We start from the raw sequence: 24,491 nt of genomic DNA, 5'->3' as shown, positions 1-24,491 counted from the left end.
AGGCAACAGAGTGAGACTCTGTCTCTAAAAAGAGAAAAAAATAAATAAAGAAAAAGAAAACAAATGCCATTGGCTGGGAGTGGGCAAAGCAGACCCCCAGCTTCCAGCACCCTCCACTGCCGGTGACTTTGAGACGGGTCAGAGCAGGCACATGGGGGCTGGGAGGTTCAGCAGAAAGGTATGTGGCAAGACCAAGGAAGCAGGTGTGGTGGCTGGCGTGGGAGAGACAGGTCAAGAGTGCAGTCGCATCATTTAACCAGCATTTATTTCACACGTCTGTTCAAGCACTGGGCTCCGGCTAGAAACCATCCAAAACGCAGTCCCTGACCTCATGGAGCTCACAGTCCAGTGGGGAAGCCGAGAAGCAAATCAATGACTCTGAAGAAGTACAGGCAAGTGCTGTGATCATGGCACGTGTGGGGTGGGGTGTCTAGAACCCCAAAGTCAGCCTCAGGTCAGGAAGCGAGTCAAGGAATGGTCAGGAGGCCCAGCTCAGCCTGGGTCTCGTAGGAGAGCAGGGCCAGCCCCGGGGATGATGGAGTCACCCTGCCAGCCACTGTGCACTGCTGGCCAGGCCCAGACAATGAGAGCACAGCTCGTTCAGGGTCCAGGAAGCAACCCCAGCCTCGTGGGGAGGGAGGAACCGGGAAGGAGGAAGGGGCTTGGGCTTTTCCTGAAGGTGATGGGAGCCACTGAAGGATTCTTGGGGGAGACATAGGGTTATTCTGGGTTGTGGGAGAGAGAGCTTTGAAAGGCAGGGTGGTAGGAGGCAGCAGGGCCTCTCAGAAGCGGAGTCTCAGAGCTCCTTAAGGGGTGAAGGCACAGGACAGGGCTGGGATGTCGCCAGCACCACTGCCAGCTCACTTGTGCATTGTGCTCCCTGCTTCACAGATAGAAATGAGTCAAGGCCAGCTACACAGAGCGCTGCCCAGGCCCCCTGGCTTCCAGCTCCTGCGGGCATCTGCCCAGCCCAGATCTGGGCAGGTGGGAGGTGCCTTGATCAGGAAGGGCTGAGCCTCTTGCACTGAACTGCAAGCTGTAGGCTTTCAACCTGACCTCCAACCTCAAACTGGCCTCCGGGACATGGGCCTGATGGGGAGCTGCAGGCATTGCCGCAGAACTCATCCCCACCACCGGAGGAGATACTCGTAGCTGAGAAAGGTGACAGCATTGACAGGAAAAGCACGGGCACTGTTGATGGTGAGCCCCCGGAAGAAGACGCCCAGTCCTTCCTGCCGGACACTGCTCACCATGCAGTCCAGCACCCCCCGGTACACTTTGCGTCTCAGGCCATCCATCTGCATCCGGGACTTGATCACATCTAAGGGCGTGGCTGTCACCCAGGAGGCGATGCCTGCAAAGCCCCCTGCCACCAGCACCGTGGCTGAGCCTGGAGCAGAGGGAGCCCAGAGCAGGGGTCAGAACCAGAACATAGCATCCTCCCCAGACCCTAACCTCCTTCCCCAGCCTCCGCCGGACCCCACCTGCTACCCACACCCCATTCCCGATCCTCTCATGCCACTTTACTTACTGGGATTCTGGCCTTCTGGTGTGTACTGGTGGCAGAGCCCTTCATAGGTGATGAAGTAGATCCCCAACGTGGGGGTGTCCCTCAGTGTCAGGGCCCAGGCTCCTCGGAACAGCCCCCGGGGCCCCTCCTCCTGGAAGATGGAGGCTGCACAGTGCATCGGCCCGTGGTACCGGGGTTGGGGGCTCCCTGGCTGGGCCCTTGGCTCTGTCTGGTTTTGTAGCCGGACTTTGATGAGGTCAAAAGGAGCCAGGAAGTAGGCCTGTTGGGGAGGAGACATGAAGGCCCTGGGTGGGGCTTTGGGGTGGGAACTGGCCCCATATATTCACAAGAGGAAGGAGGCAGGCAGAGGCGGCATGGTCCAGTCCCACAGGAACCCTGGCAGCGCCCAGCCTCTCACATGCATGTGCGACTGGGATGGCCAGGACGTCTGCATGTGACAGGGACAAGCCACCTCACTTGGCATCAGGCCCAACCCCTCCTCATGCAGCAGTGACCAACTTGCCTGGCCTGCAGCAGGCACTCAGAACAGCCTGGATTCTTTTTGCAGAAGCGGGTTGGTTTCTGGCCTCCCTGAAGCCAGAAATGTGCATGCCTGTACCGTGAGCCAGGCTGAGTGAACGATTCAGTCTGCGACTGTGAGACAGCAAAGAACCTACCCCTTCCCAGGGTGAAGGAGGTCCCCTCATGAGTGTTGTTCTGATGACAGGACCCAGCTCCACCGATTCTCCCTCCTGCACTCACCTCTCAGAGCCCGGGGGGCATGGGGCCAGCCCTTCTTGCCCCTAGAGAGGTAAGACTCCCTCCCATTTGGTCCCACCAAAGAGGCTTCTGCGTGTGGGGGACTTGCCGGGGACTAGCGCTCTTAGCATCAGCGGCAGCAGACACCACACAGGTTTGATATGGAACTGGGGCTGGGGTCCAGGTGAGCATCAGTGCTAGGGGGACATAGAGTGAGATGGGGGCGGTTAAGGTTTGGGTCAGAGATGCCACCAGGTCAAGATGGCTTTTAAGTCCAGGTGAGAATTGGGGTCCATGCCAAGGCTAGCCTGTCTCTGAGGGACTTATGTGTTTTTTGCCTGTTTGTTTTGTGACAGGTACATGGGCTCAGTTCTTCAGCCCTCGAGATGGATGGCTGCGACCGGGGCCGTCAGTCACCTCCAGTGGTGGTCCTTAGGGTGTGGCAGGCCAAGTCTTCACTTATTTACTTTGGCCTTGGCAGGAAGGGTCATAGGCTGGGGATCATCCCTTGGGAGATGGGTCCTTGGTGTCATCCTCCTGGGCCTGCTGGCAGGGCTGAGCTCAGGGCTTCGGAAAGTGTTCTGAGCCCTGAGCTCCTGGGGGCTGAGGACAGGGCTGGTGACAGACGCTCCCACAGGGATGGTGGAGTGTCAGATGCCACTTCAGCATTTCAGGAGGTCAGCTTCAGCCAAGGCCTGGGTAACGTCTGTGCCTGTCAGAGACTGTCAATCCCTGCCTCTTCCTCCCACTCCAAACTAAAGCACATTTTTTTTTTTTTTTGAGGCAGAGTTTCGTTCTTGTTGCCCAGGCTGGACTGCAATGGCACCATCTTGGTTCACCACAACCTCCACCTCTCAGGTTCAAGCGATTCTCCTGCCTCAGCCTCTCAAGTAGCTGGGATTACAGGCATGCGCTGCCACACCCGGCTGATTTTGTATTTTTAGCAGAGATGTGGTTTCTCCATGTTGGTCAGGGTGGTCTCGAACTCCCGACCTCAGGTGGTCTGCCTGCCTCAGAATCTCAAAGTGCTGGGATTACAGGCATGAGCCACTTCGCCCAGTCTAAAACTCATTTTTGCTCTAAGACTCTGTGAAACTGAAGCCACAGGTTTGACTGTAAACCCAGGCTCCATCGGTGGCCCTCACAGTCCCCAGTTCTGCTTTCCAAAGAGCTGGAGGGGGGCAGGGTGACTTAGAAGCCGGGCCTGGCCACTTAGCCGAGGGTCTCAGTTCTCTTCCTTGCATTTGTGGGGTCTGGCTCTCGGGGCTCAGGAAACCTGTAGGTGACACCTAGAACAAGAAGGGGCAGAAGAAAAGCCGGGGCCTCCAGGAGTCTCATTAATCATTAATTCATTTGAGGGAGCAGCCTGACTTTGTCCTTGCTTTCTGCCCCATGAAGTGTGACAGGGGCCCTGGCACAGGCGCCCAGGAGAGGGTGACCCTAGCTTGAGGCTGGGGTGTGAGCGGGCGTTGGATGCAACCTCTGCCAGTTTATGCTCAGAGGCTCCATTCAGCACCGGTTCCTGCTGGCACCATCAGGTCCCTCTTCCCTCCACCTGCCCTTCGAAAGCTGGATGCCCAAATGACGGCAATAACTTAATGGTTAATGCCCCGCTAGGCGGGGCCTCAAGTGAGACTCCCAGGTCGCGGCCACCCAGGCACTGCAGGCAAAGGGTAGAGCTGGGCGGAGCCGGGGGAGCGTCGGGACCTCATCAGGACCCATCTAGAAGAGCTGGGCTCACAGCTCTGTGGGGGGCTGGCAGTTCTCCAGGGTCAAAGGTCTCCTTCGGGAGTGGGCTTCCCGCAGCTCTGAGGCTGGCAGACCCCTCTGGAGGGTAGTAAGCCCTGTCAGCTGGAATGACGGCATAGGCTGCTTCTCCGGGCACCCTCTTGGCACTGCTCCCCAGCTCTCTCTGCCTTTTGCCCCCTCCATTCCCCACAGCCCTCCTGCCAAGGCCTGCAGCCTGGAAAGCTACAGCCCAGTCCTCATGTTCCCCTCCAGGAGGCCTGTGCCTCCATAGCTGTGGGTCGCCAGAGCAGGGTGGGTGACCATCCCCGTGACTCCTGTGTGCCCACACGCTGCCCTCTCACCTGCAGGAACCCCCCGGTGCAGCCCGCTAGGAAGATGTGCATATAGCTGGGAGGCTGGGCCCGCCGCTCCTGGTGGGAGGTGGCCGTGAGCAGGAGCAGGGCGTTGCTATAGACCCCAAACAGGACAGAGTTGACCACGGCTATGCTGGCAATGGGGAAGCTCATTCCCTTGAAGAAGCCCAGGAGCTGCAGAGAGACACATTGGCACTGGAGTAGGCACCGTGGGGCCTCCCCTTTGTCCTCTCCAGCCCTGGCATGGCCGCTTTTGGCTGGAAACTGCTCCCAAGTCCTGCCACAGGGAGGCGGGGACAGGTGGGGACAGTCTGAGGCTGAGGCTGCACTGTTGAGGTGCCAAGCTACCACCTAGGCCCCCCAAGGGTCCCAGACTTGGTCTTCTCTCCTCCTGGGGCAGAACCCTGCTGGAGAGGAGAGGGCAGCTGGTACCAACGGCTCCAGATGCCTCCCCCAAAGGGGAAGGACCCCAAAGGGGCGGGCCACTCACAGACTCGTGGCGGTAAATCCTGACCATGCAGTCGGCGATGCCCCGGTACGTGGTCTGGGTCTGCAGCCGCACCTGGACGGGAGGACAGGGCAGGTGGGGTGGCGCGATGGCAGGCGGGCCAGCTTTTCCCTCTGCCCTCTCAAGCGGGATGCCAGCCGGCAGGAGAGCCAGGAAGGGCAAGATTAACCAGGCCTCAGGGCACCCTGACATTTGGGTTAAGTGAACTCTTTCATTCCTCTGGTGCTTCTCCTAAACTCACCTTTACCGTGTCAAAGGGGTGTCCCAGGACCAAGCCCACAGCGCCTGTGATGAGAAGAAAGTGCTGTGAGTGAGGGCTGTCGTTCCAGGCTCAGGAAGCAAGTCTGTGCCAAGAGGAAAGCGGGGCTCAGGCAGGAGGAAGGAGAACAGGGCCATCTCAGACGCATGCAGCCACCTTCCTGCCCAGCTCCAGAAACTCCAGCTGCCCCCGACACCCCCTCCACACCAGGCACTGGGCCAGGAAGGCACTGGGACAAGGGAGTGAGACTCCAGGCCCCACCTGAGGATGCATACCCAGAAGGGAAGACCAGCCAAAGACACACGTGTCCTCGCTGGAGCCCGTACCCGGGTATCCCACTGCATATGGACCCGGGGACTCTGGGCGAATCGCCCAGGGTCCTGCCTCCCTGAGAGCTGTACCCCTTTCTTTCTTCAACTCATAATGTTGTCGCCGGGATCCAGAGGAGGCCCTGCTGCCCCCCAGCTGCAAAGAGCTGCAGGGCCGTGATGGGAGTCATGGCTGGGCACCTGCCAGGGAGCTTCCCCCGTCCCTCCACCTGCCCACTCCCACTCCTGCCCTCCACAGTAGAGGCTGGTTCCCCAGCAGACAGGTTCAGAACACCCCTCTTTTTCTTCTAAGAGGAATGCCACCCAGAAGCTGGGCTGGGACCACGCACAACAGGCCTCGGGGCCCGGGACTGCGGCCCACAGCCAGGTGGGGCAGAGGCCCAGAGGGAACCCAGGACAGCAGGTGAGGTCAAAGGTGAACTTCCTTTGTGAGCCCCACAGGGTGGGCCTGGAGAGAAGGGCGAGAGGCATGGGGTGCTCACCTGGCTCTCCAGCCCTCTGCAGGTGTCAGGCAGTGCAGCCGAGGCAGGCAGAGGCAGGCACCCTCCCACCTGCGCCTTCCTCTCTTCTCCCCATCGGCCACTCCCTGGAGGACTGGGGGACAGCTGGCTCTGGGGTGCTCCAGGGAACCCAGACTTTTTTTTTTGAGACAGGGTCTTGCTCTGTCACCCAGGCTGGAGTGCAGTGGCGTGATCATGGCTTATTGCAGCTTCAACCTCGAGGGCCCAGTGATCCTCCTATCTCAGCCTCTGGAGTAGCTGGGACCACAGGCATGTGCCACCGAGCCTGGCTAATTTTTTTCTTATTTCTTATAGAGACAGGGTCTCTGTATGTTGCCTAGGCTGATCTCAAACTCCTGGCCCCAAGTGATCCTCCTGCCTCAGCCTCCCAAAGTGCTGGGATTACAGGTGTGAATCACCATGGCCTGCCCCCTTTGTGTGTGTGTGTGTGTGTGTGTGTGTGTGTGTGTGTGTGTGTGTGTGTGTGTGTGTGTGTGTGTGTGTGTCAGGGTCTCACCCAGGCTGGAGTGCAGTGGTATGGTCATAGCTCACTGCAGCCTTGAACTCCTGAGTAGCTGAAACTACAGGTGTGTGTCACCACACCCAGCTAATTTATTTATTTTTTGTACAGACGGAGCCTCCCTATGTTGCCCAGACTGGTCTCAAACTCCTGGGCTCAAGTGATCCTCCCTCCAGGCTGGAACTCAGAATTTGGTTTCAGCTTCTCCTATGTCACCCCTCTTCCCCAGGGAGTGACCTACCATTGGGTGCAATGTGACAGAAGGAAGAAAAATGTCTCACCAGAGATCCAGCCAGCCACAAACTCCTCCACCGGCATTGTCTGGGCTTGCAGGGACTGGCAGCTCCAGAAGAGGAGACAGAGTTGAATTCCCCCCTCTCCCTCCCTGGCCCACGCTGATAACCTCCCACTAATGTTTAACCCTGGCGGGAGGGTGAAAAGTGGCCTGGTGCCCAGACCTTGAGCAACTGGCAGAGGGGAGCGAGCCAGCTCTGGTGATCCTGGCCACCTGGAGGAGTCATGCAGAGTAGTCTCACGGGCCAGGTGTGCTGGGACCACAGGGGCCCTGATCCCCCAGCCCAGCCAATGATCCTGGCTCTGGGGATGGCAACTGGGTCCCTGCCCCATGGTCAGGCCCCTCCAGGGCTGCCTTAGCAAGAAGCAAAACCCCTGCCTCCCCAGCCAGCCCAGCCCCACTCCCATCCATCTCCTCCGAGGTGCATGGCCGCCCCCACCCCACAGAGATAGGCCGGTGCAGAGGGAGGGAGCGTGGCCACGGGGTGGGGGGGGGAGTAGGCCCAGCCCGAAGGCAGGGTGGGGAGGAGCCACTTCCAGGAGTGAGTGACTCACCAGGCCCAGCTGTTCTCTCCAGGGTTGTTTACGACTTCCCTGTGTGAGTCAGAAACACAGCTTTCCTCGGCCTGTTCCTTCTCAGGGGAAAGATGGGGGTTTTGCTTATTTAAAGTGCATGTTGCTCTGCAATGGCCCGTTCTGCTCAGAGTCAAAACCAAAATCCTTTTGAGGCTCTGTGAGCCACGGGTGCCGCACCTTCTCCTCTGACCTCATGTCCTGCCACCCACCCTCTTCTCTCTCTGCTACAGCCGCCCGAACCTCCGGACTCTTCTTCAATCAGCCTTCTGCCTCCAGGCCTGTGGACTGTCTCCTCCCTCTTCCTGGACACTCTTGCCCTCACACCCCTTCAGCTGGTGTTCAGATGTCACAACCTTGGTGAGGTCTGCTTGGTCTCTCCGGCCAGAGGCATCGCTGGCTCTTCCTCTCTTTATCCATCATACTTATCACCCCAGTACATGATGGGAGGAACTTGTCTGTCTGGGAAGGGATCTCTGGGTGTTTTGTTCACAGTGGGTGGCACAGGGTGGGCTCTCAGTAAATCATGAGTGATTGAATGAATGGAAATGTCAATAGGCAGCATCAGCAGCAGCCCTGGGGCTCCAGTTCCCTCTTCCCATCGCCAAAGGGCCCCAGAGAACAGAAAGGCCCAGTGACACCTGCACGCTCCCCTCCAGATCTCCCTGCAGCTCCTAGTCTCCTGTGGGAGATGGCCCAGGCCCAGTCCTGCTCACCGTTCTCCTCTCACTGAGGCCAAGGCAGGATCCAGCCACCCCTGCTGCTTCGTCTTGGGCGGACAGGTTCTGGAGACAGGACCGCGTGTCCCACCTCCTGCCTCTAGAGCTGCCTGGGGCTCCTTGGGCCATGCCCCAAAGATCATCCTAAAAGACCATCCCCAATGACTGGCCTTTCATGGTGGCTTGGGCTGCAGTCCTGGTTCTGCTTCCTGTTCCTGAAACCGCCTTTGCAAAAACTATAACTGATACAGCCAGGCGAGGTGGCTCACGCCTGTAATCCCAGCACTTTGGGAGGCTGAGGCGGGCAGATTGCCTGAGGTCAGGAGTTCGAGATGAGCCTGACCAACATAGTGAAACCCCGTCTCTACCAAAAATTTAAAAATTAACCAGGCGTGGTGGTGGGTGCCTGTAGTCCCAGCTACTTGGGAGGCTGAGGCAGAAGAATCTCTTGAACCCAGGAGGCGGAGGTGGCAGTGAGTCAAGATCGCACCACTGCACTCCAGCCTGGGCAACAGAGTGAGAATCTCTCAGGAAAAAACAAATAAACGAACAAACAAAAAACTATAACTGATACAATTATTACAGTGAAAGAGATCTGACCTAACTGACTCCATGTTGCTTCTAACCGCCAAGCTGTGCTTGTTTGCTCCCGGCCATAGGCTGAACTAACTTTGGGAGGAACTCAGTTTATGGTTTGCTTGGAAACAAAGATGATAACAGCCCTTTCCCAAAACCAATTCTGTTCCTGCCTGGGGACTAGACTGCCTTTGTAGGACTAACATTAGCCACAAGATTAGAAATTACGGTTTAGGAGTCATGCACCAGAGACCGCAAGATTCTGAACCTCCCCCAATTGCTCCTAGGGATAACATCACTATTGTAAAACCTAAGATCAGTTCTTGAGATATTTTGCAGACCCTGCACTGGATGGATCAGCTGGCACCACTCAGATCCATAAACTGGCTCATCTGGTCTTGTGGCCCCCACCCAAGACCTGAGTCAGCACAGGAGGACAGCTTCAACTCCCTGTGATTTCACCCAAGACCCAAGCAATCAGCGCTCCCAACTCACTGGCCCCCTACCCACCAAATTATCCTTAACAACCCCGATCCTGGAATTCTCAGGGAGACCGATTTGAGTGATAATAAAACTTCTGTCTCTCCTGCAGCCAGCTCTGCATGAATTAAACTCTTCTTATTACAATTCCCTTGTCTAGAGAAATTGGCTCTGTCTAGGCAGAGGGTAAGGTGAACCCAGTGGGCAGTTATATTATCCCCCTGAGTGATGTCTAGAAACCCCTTCTGTGGGCCTTGGGGTCTACTATTGTTTGCCAAAGTAGGACAGCAGTCAGGCTAATTGCTGTCTAGGCCTCTTGGCTCTAAAGGCTGGAGGCCTCCTCCTCCCTCACTTCAGAATGGGCCTCATTCTCTTTTCTAATCTCACAGTTTCACCCCAGTTCAAGAAAGACCCTCATTTCCACTTCCCTAGGGCCTTCCTGTAGGGAAGCCCACCCACACATAGCATCATCTTGTCAATCTCAAGATCACAACCTCCAATATGTTTTTTGTTTTTTGTTTTTAATGAATGAGAGGTTCTTATGTTGCCCAAGTTGGCCTCGAACGCATAGCCTCGCCTCCTCAAGTGCCAGTACAACTGGCCTGAGCCACTGCTGTTCCCTTCCAATATGTTCTTACTGCCTGACACACCTGCCCCATATCTGTCATCCTGGTGTTCAAGGCCTCCCCTAGGGTGCCACCCACCTGCTGTGCTCTGATACAGCAGGGGTCTTTCCTGGGGTCCTAACCATGCTTATGCAGCTCCCACTACCTGGAATGCCTTTCCTTCCCCGCCATCCTCCCGGACTCTCTCCCTGTGCCCCTCCTCAGCTAGCCCCACGTTCTAGCCTCCTTACCAACACCACACAGACTGCCAGGCATCAGTCTTATTATTTAATATTTCCAGTCCTGTTTTCTCGTTCATAAAACAGAGATGATACTCCCTTCTTAGTGAGTTATAAGGATTCAAGCACTTTAAAAAGTGGCTGGCACATAAATGGCAACTGCTAATACTTACTTCCATTCTGAAGACGCATGAGAATGACACGGGAAAGGGCATGGCCCAGTGCCCCACACACAGCAGGGGAGCAGGGACTGAGGACCCTCTTTTTCCTGCATGTAGCATTTCATAGTTCTTTAAAAAAAAAAAAAAAAAAAAAAAAAAAGACAGGGTTTCACCATGTTGGTCAGGCTGGTCTTGAACTCCCAACTTCAAGTGATCCGCCCGCCTTGGCTTCCAAAGTGCTTGGATTACAGGCGTGAGCCACCACGCCCAGCTGGGGCATTTCATAGTTCTTAAAGCAATGCTGTCATCTTCTGTGGTTTTATTTTTCATTATTTTGGAGACTGGGTCTCGCTGTCACCCAGGCTGGAGTACAGTGGCAGGATGGCACTATCAGAGCTCACCATAATCTCGAACTCCTGGGCTCCAGCCATCCTCCCACCTCAGCCTCCTGAATGGCTGGGACCACAGATGTGTGCCACCACACCTGGCTAATTTTTGGGTTTTTAACAGATGTGATCTCAGTATATTGCCCAGAGTGGTCTTGAACACCTGGCCTCAGGCGATCCTCCAGCCTCAGCCTCCCAAAGTGCTGTAGTTTTAAATGTGCTGTTCTCCTGGGCTTCTTTCTCTCTCCCCTCTTCCTCCACTCCCCAGTTAAACCATAACAGACACTTCCTGAGGGCAGGGCTATGTCTCACCTCAGTCTGCATCCCCTGACCTAGCACAGGCCCCACATCCAGTAAGCATTCAAAACAACACTGCACTCCTCTGTTCCCACTTCGCTTCAGCTGGGAAGGAAGAGAGGCCATGGACGTACTGTGTGTCCTGGTCTGAGGGTCCCAGGGCTGAGAACCAGGAAGGAGATGCCTGCCTCCACTGGACACCCTTCCCTGCAGCCCACATCTGAGCTTCCTCAAGTCCTTAGGTCATATCAGCAAGGCAAATGTGATGTCATGGGCTCAGCTGTGGGGCAGTGTGGCTCATAGTGGGGCAGGCAGAGCTGGTTCACATACTGAAGAAGGTTGGGCTGGGCCAGAAGCTGGAGCTGCTTTCCAATCACAGGGAACCAGGACAAAGTGAACCCGATGCCCTCTATTCCTGATCACCAAGCCCACTGCTGTCACTTGGGACAACTTCTGGTTCCTCTGGTCCCAGAAGGTGCCCCATGGACTTATTTTTTTCCCTGAGTTCCACATCTCAGATGCACACATGTTGCATTACCAGGACGTGTTGGTGACATGGCCCTGAGGGGAGGTGGTTTCACACCTGCGTCTCTGGGGCCCCAAGTCTCCTCCCAGCCTGGGAACACCTCAAGGTCTCCCAGGCTGTTGTGTAAGATAGCAAGGGCTCATGTGACTCCTCCCTGGAAAAACAGAGTGTCTGTCCTGGCTTTCTGACATAGACGTATATTAATAATCATTTGAGAGTGGGGATAGTCCTTGGGGGTCGTAGAGTTCAACCTCCTCATTTTACAGATGAGGAAACTGAGGCCCAGAGCAGGGATTGTCCAGAATGAGTTTGGGCCAGGACCCAGTCTCCTGACCACAGCCAGGGGGGCGCTACAGTACAGGCCCCTGCCAGCGCCGCGTGGATCCCTGGCACGTGCCAGGACGTGTCCATTTCACAGGTAGGGAACTAGACCGAAGTCCCACGCTTGGGCATGCCAACGCCCCTAGCCTGATTTTCTCGAATCTTCGCCAAACCCTCTTACAGGCCAACAGTCGGGGCCTTTGTAAGGAGAAACTCGCCCCGGGTCACTCCGGTGGTAGCGGGGCTGGCTCGTGACGCGGCCACTACACGGGGGCGACACGACACGCGAGGCGGGGGTCCGGGCATGCGCGAGGCGGCCCTGCGCTCCCATGGGCTCCCATTGGCTCCCGAGGCCCGGAGGGGCGGGGCCGCACGCGCCGCGCTTCCTCCCGCCGCGGCTTCCGCGTAGCTTCCCTGGCGGCTGGGTCCTTGGCGGTTTCCCGCGTGAGGGCGGTGGCGGGCTCGGCTTCAGGGCCGGAGTCCAGGCAGGAGCCTGGCCTCTCAGGTGGCGGGCTCTGCGTTTCTGCGAGGTGAGAGCGCGGCGACGTCTGGCCCGGGCCTCCGCCCCCGGCTAGGGGTGCGCCTTGCCCTGCCTGGGCATCCCAGTACACCTCCGTTCTTGACCGTCGCAGCCCGCACCCCTCCGACCAGCGCCAGGGCTGCACTCTTGGCCCCTCCAGGCAGCGCTGCTCAACCTTGCAGACCCAGCTCGGGGACACCTTCCCGTCCTCAATGAGAGCTTGAGGAGACCTCCAACCCCCCTTCCCTGGCTCCCGGTAACCGCTTTTTCTCTTTGCTTTTGCAGATGGACGGGACGGAAGGCAGTGCTGGGCAGCCCGGCCCAGCCGAGCGGTCCCGCCGAAGCAGCGTGTCCTCCGTGGGAGCCCGAGGTGGGTCCCGCCCCCTCTCCTCTCTTCCACACCCTCCTGGGACCCCAGCCCTGCCCTGGAGAAGTGGCCCTGGCTTCTTTTTCATTAAAGATGATTTATGTATCAACTAAGAAATAATAAGGTACATTCAGATGTCAGAGGCTCTGTCATTAGTTTACTGGCCAGGTTGGGTCCTCTTGCATCTCACTCATTTGTAAAATGGGCTTAACATAGCTGTGAAATTCAAATGAGATCATGTGAATGAAAAATGAAGGCTGATGTCGTGGTTCACGCCTGTAATCCCGGAACTTTGGGAGGCCAAGGTGGGCAGACCACATGAGCCCAGGAGTTTGAGACCAGCCTAGGCAACATAGTGACACAAAAAAGAAAAGTGACATGTTCACTTTCTTTGTGTCATTTCTTTCCCCCAAACAGCCTTTTGAAAACAAGAATCATGATCTTCATTTGATAGGGAGGAAATTGGGCCCTAGGGAAGCTAAGTCCCAGGCTATGGAAGCTATCCAAGTAACCACACATACTGCAGCTTTCTGTGACTCAGTTCTCCTCACCTGAGAAGTGGATCTGGACCTGAGCCTCCTGGAAATGATTTTTTGATCTCTGAGAGTAGCTGCTGGGGCTTAACAGACTTGGGGTCCAAGAAGCACCTTCCTTTCTGTTGATGAGAAACCGCACCCTTCCCTTCCACATATTCTTGGAGATGTTATTAGCTCTACTTTTACAGATGAGGCAACTGACACTTTCTTCTTTCTTTCTTTTTTATTTTTGAGACAGTCTTGCTCTGTCGCTCAGGCTGAAGTGCAGTGATGTGATCTCGGCTCACTGCAACCTCCACTTCCTGGATTCAAGCAATTCTCCTGCCTCAGCCTCCCGAGTAGCTGGGATTACAGGTGCCTGCCACCACACCCAGCTAATTTTTTGTATTTTTAGTAGAGGCTGGGTTTCACCATGTTGGTCAGGCTGGTCTCCAACTCCTGACCTCGTGATCCACCCGCCTTGGCCTCCCAAAGTGCCGGGATTACAGGCGTGAGCCCCCATCCCCAGCCTGACACTTAAATTGACTTGCTGAAGTTGACCAGCGACCCGGCAAGGATGGGAACCCGAATATGTTGGCCCGTAAGCTCGGTGTCCCTTCACCATGCCTGAGGTCCCAGGGGTGGGGATTTGAATCTGGTTGCTCTTCTAAGTGACTCTGGCTCTGGAGTCCCACAGTTGTCCCAAGGGAACTCTCCACTATTTGAGCTGTTCTTCCCTAGCCTGCTTCAGGCTGACCTGAAAGACCCAATATTGACTCCTGAGGCTTAAAGGGTCCTAAGGAAACTGAGACCTGGAACCTGCTTTAACCTAGGAGACCTAAGGAATCTTCTGTTCCCATCTTAGCCTGAGCCAGAGAGAGACTTGCCTGAGGACAGCATGGGTTGCCAGCTCTCATTCCTGCCAGCCCAAGATAGCCTCAGGATGGGTTCAGCCCCTCTGTGCCTTTGTTTCACACCTGTGGAACATTCTTGCTCAGGGCAGAAGCACAGCTGAATCCTTGGGGCTGCTATGGTGGTGAGGGGAGGGTCGCAATGGCCAGGCTTAATTTGAATCTTGGGGGATTGGGGTGGGCAGGTCTCCTGGCAGGCGTTACTGGGTTTCTGGGTGGCTTGAGGATCTCAAGGAAGCACTAATAGCATTCATGATAGGGTCTTTGGGGGCTCCTAGGGCTCTGCCTCTGACATGGACTCTGCTGCAGAAGTGCAGCCCTGGCCACCCCCCAGGGGTGTAGGGTGGGGGCTCCAGCCCCAGTGGGTGGTGGAGGGTACCTGGTGGGCCTGGCTGTGCCAGGCAGAGGCCTCAGCTGAGCCTGCCCCTCTGTCACAGTGGCTGATGTGCTGGTATACCTGGCGGATGACACGGTGGTGCCCCTGGCTGTGGAGAACCTGCCCTCACTCAGTGCCCATGAGCTGCACCGTGCCGTCCGCGAGGTCCTGCAGCTCCCAGACATCGCCCTGGATGTCTTCGCACTCTGGCTGGTCTCCCCTCTGCTGGGTAAGGCTTGGTAGTGAGGAGGCCAGGCTGGAGGGTGGGAAGGTCACTGACCAGTACCGGAGGGAGGGGACAGTGTTCAGAGCCACTGGCCACTGCTCATGGGGGACAGTGGGACTTGGGTGTGTCCTAAGCTGTCTGCCCATCTGAGCACCTAGAGCCCTGAGAAGGCCTCCGCTCCTGGCCCCGCTCTTTCCCCTGCTGTCTCTCTCTGCTGGTGGTGGAGGAATGGCCAGGTCTGCCCTGCCTGGTCGTGCTGGAGCTGGGTTGTCAGGGAACAGTACTACAGGAGGAAGGGGGCGTTGTCTGCTGAGCATAACCTTTGCCACAACTTGGGCGGCATTTGGGAACCATGATTTCACCTTATCCTCAGGCCCAGGCCAGTCTTGCAGATGAGCAAGTTGAGGTTGGGGTGGTGAGACCACTTCGTGTTAGGAGCAAGACAGACCCAGGCCTGAGTGCTTCCTGGCCAGCCTCTTCGAACTGTTCCTGTTCCTTGGAGACAGGGAGGAGAGGGAACACAGTACAGGAAGCAGGCCCCTCTGACCCTGAGGCTCTTAGTGAGGGTGGGGAGGGTGAGAAGAGTAGGGACGTGACTTGCCTGGCCGGCCTCGGCCTCGTGACCACCCATATCCTGCCCTTTCAGGCTGAGATTGCAAGACGGAGGGACTTGGCGGGGGTGGCTCTCAAGACCGTCAGCCCGGGGTCCCTTGATGAACAGGGTCTCTGAGCCTGCTGGTTCGAACAGGAGGGGCCAAGGGAGAGGCTGCCCCAGGTTGTTATTTAGTAAATCGGTGTGGTGGCTGGTGTGTTTTCTTAACTTACACATTCCCTTCATTGTAGAGGAAGGCAGGCAAGAAGTGGGTAACCAGTCCTATTGAGGAAGTGCACAGGACATCCTGGGTCAGGCCCAAGGGGCCTCCAGCAGTTACTTCTCCTGAGGCTGCTGGTCGGGGGAGAAGGAGCATTCAGCCACCCCGTCCCCTACCCTCATCCTTCCCTCCCCGTCCTCCCCCCTGCCAGTGGGAGCTTCCTGCTCAGCTGCTGCTGGGAGGCTCTTGGCCACCTTCTTCCTGCTGCCTTGGCTCCTCGGCCAACCCACGCCCAGCCCGGCCACCTCTCCTTCACCTCCAGGCTGCAGGTCAGGACTGTGGGCCCCTTGGTTTGTTTGTGGAAGCTGGGGTGCAGTTCTGCCACCTTGGCCCCTGCCCTGCCTCGGGAAGTTCCCAGAGCCTGCGGGGCAGCCTGCTGCCTCTGGCACCTCCTCCGCCCCATCCCTCCTCACCACATTCCTATTCCCCCAGGGCCTGCAGGAGGCTGGAATGAATGTGAATGGGCTGCTTTGTCGCCTGTGCAGGAGGAGGGTGGCAGAAGACCCCAGCACAAAGTCAGCACCCACTCTGTTCCCAAGCTGGGTTCAGGGAGGCTGAAGGCTACTTTGGCTATGACTTGGGCCCCCCAGAACCCTTGGCACCCCCACCCCTGATGGGGTGAAGCCGTGACAGATCCCCCGGGCAGTGAGTGCCCTGCAAGGGCAGGGAGGGGTGACATCTTCTGGAGCTGCCCTTCATGCAGGATGTTTTGGCAGGGCCTGGCCTTCTCCATGCCATTGTCACTATGCATGAAACAGGGCTCCGGGGACCTTCCGTCCCATTTGGGTAACAGCCTTCAGGCAGGAAGGCCCACATCTGGAAGTCTGGGACTGCTGGAGTTCTGAAGACAGAAATCTTTTGAGCTGCTGGGGCTTGGGGTTAAGGCTGGTCAGGGCTGGGCTGTAGGCAGGAGGAAGGGCATCCTTGTCTTCAGGGCATTCTGAGGCCCCATCTAGTCAGTTACTGCACTAATTCCATAAGGACACACAAAGGCTCTCTCAGGCCAAGTGGCATTCTAGATGCTGGGAATACAGGAGGGAAGATACTGGTAGTGTCCCCGCCCCAGAGAACTCACCACTAGAACTTTATTTTATTGATTTATTTTCTTTTTAATTTTTTTGAGACAGAGTCTTGCTCTGTTGCCCAGGTTGGAGTGCACTGGGTGCAGTCTTGGCTCACTGCAACCTCTGCATTGTGGGCTCAAGCGATTCTCCTGCCTCAGCCTCCAGAGTAGCTAGGATTACAAGCAAGCCAACCCACCCACTGCTAATTTTTGTATTTTTAGTAGAGACAGAGTTTTACCATGTTGGCCAGGCTGGTCTCGAACTCCTGACCTTAAGTAATCCACCCACCTCAGCCTCCCAAAGTGCTGGGATTACAGGCATGAGCCACCGTGCCTGGCCACCACTGGAACTTTAGAGCCTAAAGCATCATGAAGGGAGGTTTAGGAAGCAGAACTCTGTTCCTGGTTTAGCCACTAACCCCTTGTGGCCTCAGGCAGTCACTGTGCCTTCCTGAGCTTCAGTTTCTCTGCTGTGAAGTGGGTGATCTCCATGTCTTCCAGCGCTGACATCCTTCGAGTTGACATCCTTCCCAGACAGAGAGAGTGTGAGGACTCCATGAGAGGCTCAGTGGCCAAGTGAGGGGAGTTGATGGAGCCCTTTCTGGAGGGAGTGGGGAGGCTACTGTTTGGGGTAAATGGTGTTTCCCTACTGGAGGTGGTGGCAGAGGGGTGGGGCCAAGGGTCTAGGTTGCAAATTAGGGCTGTGGAGCCTCTGGGAAATCTGGAACAGAAATGAGGGGACAAGAAAGGGCTGCAGAGACTGGATGCAGGGATGAGTGGAAGGGCTGTGGGCACGGGGTCCCATATAGGGGCTGTGGCCGCTCTTTTGGGTTAAGATCAGGATCAAGGTGGAAGTCCCAGATGGCCCAAAGAGCAGAGACGAGGACCCCTGGCCTGAGGCCAGCAGGAGAGGCGATCAGCCATTAGTGGGGACCTCGGAAGGGTGGATCAGGGAGACGTGGATCGGGGGGCTCTTGAGGCTTGTAGCAAGCTTTGGCTTCTGCACCCCAGCAACAGACATCCCATTCATCTCTGGATGAACTTGGAAGTGGCCTCACACCTCTCAAAGGCAGAGACCCAGGTAGCCATTGTTTTTTGTTGTAGTTTTTTGTTTGTTTTTGAGACGCAGTCTCACTCTGTCACCCAGGCTGGAGTGTGCAGTGGCACGATCTCTGCTCACTCCAACCTCCGCCTCCCGGGTTCAAGCAGTTCTCTGCCTCAGCCTCCTGAGCAGCTGGAATTACAGGCCTCCCCCACCACACCTGGCTAATTTTTGTATTTTTAGTAGAGATGGGGTTTCACCATGTTGGCCAGGCTGATCTTGAACTCCTGACCTCAGGATCCACCCGCCTTGGCCCCCCAAAGTGCTGGGATTACAGGTGTGCACCGCAACGCCCGGCCTGGCCTTTGTTTTTTGGTGGGTGCTGGTGTGTGAGCTGAAAGGCTTTGTCCCTTCTGGCCTGAGGCATTGATCCTGGGTCCAGAGCAGTAGTGGTATGGGACAGCCTGGAGTTTGAGGGGTTGGACTGGGTACACTTGGTCATTCTGCCAACCTCTAGTGAGGTCACTACGCCCCAGGGATGCAGCAGTGGACAAGTCCTTAGCCCCTGTGGGTGGCAGCAGCAGAGAGAGTCAGGTGGCGATCAGCCTGTGAAGGCAAGCAGATGTGACGCCATTAGGGCGGCGGAAAATTTTGAGGAGAGGCTGCCTAAGTTAGGGGGTCCAGGGAAGGTGGCCCTTGAACTAAGACCTGAGCCAGCCAGCCACAGGACGGACCTGGAACAAAGGAGTCCAGGAAAAGGGGCAGCAAGTGCAGAGGCCCTGGCAAAAGCAAACTGGGGACGTGCAAGAGATTTAAGAAGGCCAGGGTGGCAGGGGCAGAGCTGGAGAGGCAGTGAGAGAGGAGATGAGGTGGGAGGGCCGGGCAGGAGCTGGACTGCGTGGGGGCCACAGAGGTGCAGAGCTTGCAGGATGGAAGGGCAGCTGGAGCTCCTCGGAGGTGTTGGGGTAGGGTCTCACGGTGGGGAAGCCCAAGCTCTGCCAGGGGGAAGGCAAGGCAGCCCCTTGGGCCTCTGGGCCCCAGTTGCCAATTTCAGGTTTTGCTTCCTGGTGGCACTACAGGTCCCTCTGTGCCCTAGCACCTTCCATTGGCCACAGCCTCCAGCTTCAGCTTGCCCTGGGGCTGTAGTGAACAATTAGTGGCTGGCTCTGCCTGGAGCCAGACCCCCGTGGCTTGCTGTGTGACTATGGACAAGCACCTTGACCTCTCTGAGGCTCATTTGCTCTGTGGGTGAAATGGGGTGTAGGGTTACAGCAGCAATAAATGCCTCTAGACCACTCAAAATGTCTCTGGACCCTTGGCACCTGCTCAGTTACTGTTGGTCGCAACTGTCATGCTGTTGCTGATGGGTGGTGTGATGGGTGGGTCAGCAGCTGCCGGACTGGTTGGAAGCTGCGTGGTAGGAGGCCGCGTGGTGGGAGGCCGCTGCGTGGTGGGAGGCCGCTGCGTGGTGGCAGGCCACTGCGTGGTGGGAGGCTGCTGCGTGGTAGAAGGCCGCTTCGTTGGTGGGAGGCTGCTGTGTGGTGGGATGCTGCAGGGTGGAAGGCTGCTGTGTGGTGGGAGGCCGCTGCGTGGTGGGAGGCCTTGGGGTGGGAGGCTGCTGTGTGGTGGGAGGCCGCTGCGTGGTGGGAGGCTGCTGTGTGGTGGGAGGCTGCTGCGTGGTGGGAGGCCTCGGGGTGGGAGGCCGCTGTGTGGTGGAAGGCCGCGTGGTAGGAGGCCGTGGGGTGGGAGGCCTCGGGGTGGGAGGCCACAGGGTGGGAGGCTGCAGGGTCGGAGGCTGCATGGGCCACTTCCCCTCTCATCCTACAGAGGTGCAGCTGAAGCCCAAGCACCAGCCCTACAAGCTGGGACGCCAGTGGCCGGAGCTGCTGCTGCGCTTCACCAGCGCCCCAGATGACGACGTGGCCATGGGTCAGTGCTGCTGCCTGCCTGTCCTTGCCTCAGGAACCCCTGAGTCTGCAGCTCTGGCTCCCAGCCCAGCCAGGGCCCTGCAGCAAGGAGCTGCCCCGCCGAGGGGCAGGGCCTGCATCTCCCCCAGGCTCCGTCAGCCGCCCCAGCAGGGGAGGAAGGGGTCCCTGAGAGAAGCCCCACTGAGGGATGGGCTGGGAGCCGCCGGGGCACGTAGGGATGAGCTGGGCACCCGACCCTCTGCACAGCCCTCGGGTTTTCTCAGCTGTGGTGGGTGAGGTTGGGGGCTGGGGCCGGGGCCAGTCAAGGGAGAGGAGAGGGCTAAGCAGAATGGGGAGGCCTGGCAGTGACTCAGCCTCTCTCCCCAGATGAGCCTTTCCTGCAGTTCCGAAGGAATGTGTTCTTCCCAAAGCGGCGGGAGCTCCAGGTGAGCCAGGAGCCCAGGTGGCCCCACCAGGCCCGGCCCCTCGCGCCCCACTTCCCTGTCCCTAGACCCCTGGACATTCACACCTTGCCCCAGCCCAGCTGAGCGGCTCTCCCTGCCACACCGGCCTGCAGATCCACGACGAAGAGGTCCTGCGGCTGCTCTACGAGGAGGCCAAGGGCAACGTGCTGGCCGCTCGGTACCCGTGCGACGTGGAGGACTGCGAGGCACTGGGGGCCCTGGTGTGCCGTGTGCAGCTCGGGCCCTACCAGCCTGGCCAGCCAGCCGCCTGCTCCCTGAGGTGAGGGCCTGTGTGACCTGAGGCAGTGGCGCTGGTGGGAGTTTGTCCTCGGAATCCAACTTACAAGCAGTGTTAGGTCTCGCAGGGGGCAGGGTCCTGGAGTCAGGAGGCCTCAGCCCCACATGCTTGCTCTGGCCCTAGGCAGTTGCTCCACCCCTCGGCCTCTGTTTTTTTTTTTTTTTTTTTTTTGAGACCGAGTCTCACTCTGACGCCAGGATGGAGTTCAGTGGCGCGATCTTGGCTGACTGCAACCTCCACCTCCCCCTTGGCCTCCTTTTCCTCACCAGCCCTGGGGAGGAGCCTTGGGTGAAGCCTAGGAGAGGAATCTGCAGCTCTGGGGTCCTGCCTCTGGCCGAGGTCAGGGGAACTGGGCTTTTGGAGTCACAGCTAGGGACCAACCAGACACTAACCGTTTGTCATTAGTAACAGTAGAGTTCCAGATTCCTGGAATGCTCCTCAGGCAGTCGCACACCGGCTGTCCACCTCCCAGCCCTCTCGAGAAACCAAGCTCTCTGCTGTGTAAATTAGCAGGGCCTTGGGTGGTGAGGATTGAGTCTGCCCTGCCGAAGCCCCGGCTGGTCTCTGGCCTCCATAGAGGATTATCCCGAGGTTTAAAAAGAATTCCAGTGAAGGTGGGCTTGAGCCCAGCCTGACCCTAGCCAGGGCTCTCTGCACCGTCACCCTGCAACAGGTGGGTGTCAGGAGAGAGATGTGGAGATGGGACCCTCCACTGACAGCCAGAGCCTGGCAGGTGCCACCCCCACGTTCACAGTCAAGACTAAGGGCTCCCAGCTGAGCTGGCCCAAGGCTAGTGACCGTGGGGTCCTGGCCCTCGTGCTGGGCATGTCTGTTCTTCTTGCAAGTGACAGCTGAATCAGCTTAAACTGTTGGGATGCAAGGGTACCATGTCACCTCATGTAACAGACAAATCCAGGGTGGCTGATGTGCCCTGGGCCAAGCTCAGTGCAGCGGCTCTGACCGGGCTCCCAGACCCCCTTCGCTTCCCTCACCCAGCCTTGCGTCCTCTGGTCCTCTGGGCCAGCTCATGTGTGGGCGCTTGCCTTGTGGCCAGGTGGCTGCCACAGTTGTGTTGCAGGAAGGCACAGACTCTCATCCCTTACCCAGCCTCAGCCCTCAACTCACCCTGATGGCCGGAGCATGATCCCAGTCCACCCACAGGGAACATGGTCAGCGGCCAGGCCACTGAGCAGCTGCCACCCAACCTTCCCCTGGGTCCCTCATGAGCTGGACGAGAGCAGGGAAGGCCGGATTTCCACATGACAAGTGGGAGATGTTGCCAGAAAAAGGGATGTCGGGGGATAGATGGCAAGATGCCCACGGGAGCCCCGAGAAGGGTGGACAGCCCCAGAGACCCCTCCTCATGGCCCCCTTGGGCCTGCAAGTGTCTTGCTTGGGCCCTTCTGCCATGGTAGCCTGTGGTATCTGATGCTCCAGAAACCACAGCAGGGACCCCGCCCCCTTCAGTGAAAAAGACACTACAGTGAGGCCTGTTCAATACTTACCTCATGCTGGGTGCAGGCTGGTGTCCTTGTGGTCGAGGACAGATGTGTGTCCTCGTCTCACACACAGGGAAATGAAGCCTCAGAGGCCTCAAAGACTGAGCACTTAGGCCAGGTGCAGTGGCTCAGACCTGTAATCCTAGCACTTTGGGGGCTGAGGGGGCGGATCACTTGAGGTCAGGAGTTCGAGACCAGCCTGGCCAACACGGTGAAACCCTGTCTGTACTAAAAATACAAAAAGTAGCCAGGTGTGGTGGCACGCACCTGTAATCCCAGCTGTTTGGGAGGCTGAAGCAGGAGAACCCGGGAGGTGGAGGTTGCAGTGAGCCAAGCAGGTACAGGATAGGAGGCACCTCTCACCGGCTCACTGGCAGTACAGTTCCTCACAGCAGAGGCAAACAGGCTGGCCCCGGAGTCTGCCCTTCAGAGAGGAGGCACTGCACTCCAGCCTGGGTGAGAGAGTGGGACTGTCTTAAAAAAGGACTGAGCTGTCTGCCCTGCAGCTTATCTGAATGGCTCGTCCACAGCCCACGAAGACCCGCCGCCTGAGGCGTGGAACTAGCTGCAGTTATGCCAGCGTCTCTCCTGCTTTGTGGCAGGGGGGAGATGCCCTTTCTTTTGTGAGCCTGTGCTAGTTGTAGGTTGGTGTTTTCACGTTTTTTCTGGCAGAACAAAGCATTGAGAGCTTAAGACCCCTGCACCAGTTTGGTTATAAAAGCTGCACTGGTTCAGAAATCCTACCTCTCCTGAGTTGGTGACAGAGATGTTGCTCTGAAACTGCTGCTGCAGTCTGATTCCAGGCGAATGGGGGCTCTTAGCTCAGCCTCCAGACCCTCCTTCAGCCTCTCGCCTCTGCTGTGAGCTGCAGACCTGGGCCCGTCTCTGGGCCTCCTTCACTTGCCTGGCTGCCCCGCGTGTCTGTATGCCCTCACAGGTTGGGGTGGGGGGACCTCTGGAGTGCCTGGTGCACTGCAGGTGCTCAGAGTGGTGGGTCCTTCCCTTCTGGGGGTGAACAGGGGCCTGGTGACTCCTGTATCTGTTCCTTTGGCTCCTGTGAGTTTCCTGGTTGAGCACATGGTAGCCAACCAGGCAGGAGGCAGGAAGGGTTGGGAGACAGGACCAGGCCCTGCAGGGGCCCTTGGTGCAGGTGGGCTGCAGTGCAGAGGCTGCCAGCTGAGGCAGGGCTGGTGGGAAGTATGGGAAAGTGGGGCCCGGGTTCCTTTTCCTGGCTGGACGTGCAGGCATCTGGAGCCGCAGGGTGAGCCTCTGGCTTCACACGGTGGCCTGGATCAGATGGGCAGAGGGATAGCCCGAGGTGGGCCTTATAGGGAGCCCCATCACCATCCTGGGACTGCACTTGGAGAGCTTGTCATGTTTTAGGACTGGGAAAGCTCAGCTGGGACACGTGGGGGCGTCATCATACCCCACTCCGGAGGAAGCGGGCTCAAGACAGGAGGCGCCTCTCACCGGCTGTCCAGCTGTTTGTGGCAGAGGTAGACAGGCTGGCCCTGGAGTCTGCCCTTCAGAGAGGTGCCAGGAACTGAACCCCCTCTGGTGCCTGGGTCTCCCCTGCTGGGCTCCTGACCCGGCCTCTGACTCGGAAGTAGCTGTGTGAGCCTGGCCCCTCTGGCTAGGCCACTAGCACCTGTCTCTTTCTTCCTCTGCAGGGAGAAGCTGGACTCCTTCCTCCCTGCCCACCTCTGTAAGCGGGGCCAGGGTCTCTTTGCTGCCCTCCGGGGCCGCGGGGCCAGGGCCGGGCCAGGCGAGCAGGGCCTGCTGAACGCCTACCGCCAGGTGCAGGAAGCCAGTGGCGACGATGGGTGTGAGGCCACCCTGGGCACCCACTACCGCGCCTACCTCCTCAAGTGCCACGAGCTGCCCTTCTACGGGTGAGAGCCACAGCCCTGTGGCACCCCCACCCCCGCAGACTGTCCCTGGGCTTTGCTAGCACAGCTGCCAGTGAGGCCGCCCCTACCCCCACTGAGCTGTGTCCCCATGAAGTGATGTCTTGTCACGAGCACCTCAGGCCCCTCCAACCCAAGCTGGGCACCTGCCCTCTTCCTGTCGGGGGCTGGGACACTTTGGATGGGTTCTCTCCTACCTGGCACAGCAGTCACCTGCTCACTGGCCCAGCCAACCTCGCCTTTAGCTAGCTGTCTCTGTCACGTAGTTGGCGTCTAACGAACAGCTCTGTGCACCTACTGTGTGTACCCTCTCTGGGCGCTGGAGGTCCCTCTGGGCCAAAGACACCATGCCCCTGCCTGGTGAAGCTGACGTTCTAGTGGAGAGAGACGAGAATACGGAGGTTGAGGAGAGCCTGCCGGTGGGCACGGGCAGCAGCTGGGAGACCAGAGGGTGGGGTGTGGGGTGAGCCCTGTGGTCAGAACAGGTGAGAGGGTCAGATGTAGGACGTTCTGAGGGCAGAGTGACAGGATTTGCCGGATGAATGTGCAGTGGACGAAGTGAAGGAGAGGAGGCAGAGAGGAGGCAGAGAGGACTTGCCTGACCACCTGGCAGATGGATGGCGTTACCATCGACTGAGATGGTGCTGTGGATCGGTGAGGGCAAGTTCAGGAATTTGGTTTTTTGTTTTTGTTTTGAGACAGGGTCTCGCTCTGTCACTCAGGCTGGAATGCAGTGGCACAGCCGTAACTCACTGCAGGCTCGACCTCCTGGGCTCAAGTAAGCCTCTCAAGTAAGCCTCCTGAGTAGCTGGGACCACAGGCACGCATCACCATGCCTGGCTTTTTTTTTTTTTTTTTTT

The 24,491-nt window shown here is 57.9% G+C and overlaps 2 protein-coding genes across 5 annotated transcripts in view; one reads left to right on the top strand and one right to left on the bottom strand.

Annotated features, from left to right (window-relative positions):
* Positions 1-238: 238 nt before the first annotated feature.
* SLC25A45 (solute carrier family 25 member 45) lies at positions 239-7,836 on the bottom strand. Of its 4 annotated transcripts, XM_037741603.1 has the most exons (9): positions 7,567-7,836; positions 6,769-6,823; positions 5,121-5,164; positions 4,862-4,933; positions 4,360-4,545; positions 1,532-1,790; positions 1,251-1,390; positions 999-1,152; positions 239-922 (listed from the first exon to the last, which is right to left on the bottom strand). In XM_037741603.1, exons 2-9 carry the CDS (start codon positions 6,803-6,805, stop codon positions 903-905), a joined length of 912 nt encoding a protein of 303 aa, XP_037597531.1. In that variant the 5' UTR covers positions 6,806-6,823; positions 7,567-7,836; the 3' UTR covers positions 239-902. The 4 variants fall into 4 exon arrangements, with proteins under 4 accessions (XP_037597531.1, XP_017392595.1, XP_017392601.1 ...); XM_017537106.2 differs by lacking the exon at positions 7,567-7,836 and having other exon boundaries at positions 6,769-7,250; XM_017537112.2 differs by lacking the exons at positions 239-922; positions 6,769-6,823 and having other exon boundaries at positions 999-1,390; positions 7,337-7,831.
* A 4,173-nt stretch (positions 7,837-12,009) lies between these two features.
* Positions 12,010-24,491, top strand: part of FRMD8 (FERM domain containing 8) — a 24,537-nt gene continuing 12,055 nt past the window's right edge. Inside the window, exons 1-7 of the mRNA XM_017537105.2 lie at positions 12,010-12,194; positions 12,470-12,554; positions 14,415-14,582; positions 19,384-19,485; positions 19,851-19,909; positions 20,041-20,207; positions 23,395-23,616. Of these exons, the coding sequence (XP_017392594.1) occupies positions 12,470-12,554; positions 14,415-14,582; positions 19,384-19,485; positions 19,851-19,909; positions 20,041-20,207; positions 23,395-23,616 (803 nt within the window). The 5' untranslated portion in view covers positions 12,010-12,194. The remainder of the gene's footprint in view (positions 12,195-12,469; positions 12,555-14,414; positions 14,583-19,383; positions 19,486-19,850; positions 19,910-20,040; positions 20,208-23,394; positions 23,617-24,491) is intronic.

This window comes from Cebus imitator, unplaced genomic scaffold (assembly GCF_001604975.1).
Source record: "Cebus imitator isolate Cc_AM_T3 unplaced genomic scaffold, Cebus_imitator-1.0 Scaffold102, whole genome shotgun sequence".
In the NCBI taxonomy this organism is placed as follows: domain Eukaryota; kingdom Metazoa; phylum Chordata; class Mammalia; order Primates; family Cebidae; genus Cebus; species Cebus imitator.
The sequence above is the reverse complement of the archived record's forward strand: the minus strand, read 5'-3'. Positions and strand labels throughout refer to the sequence as shown.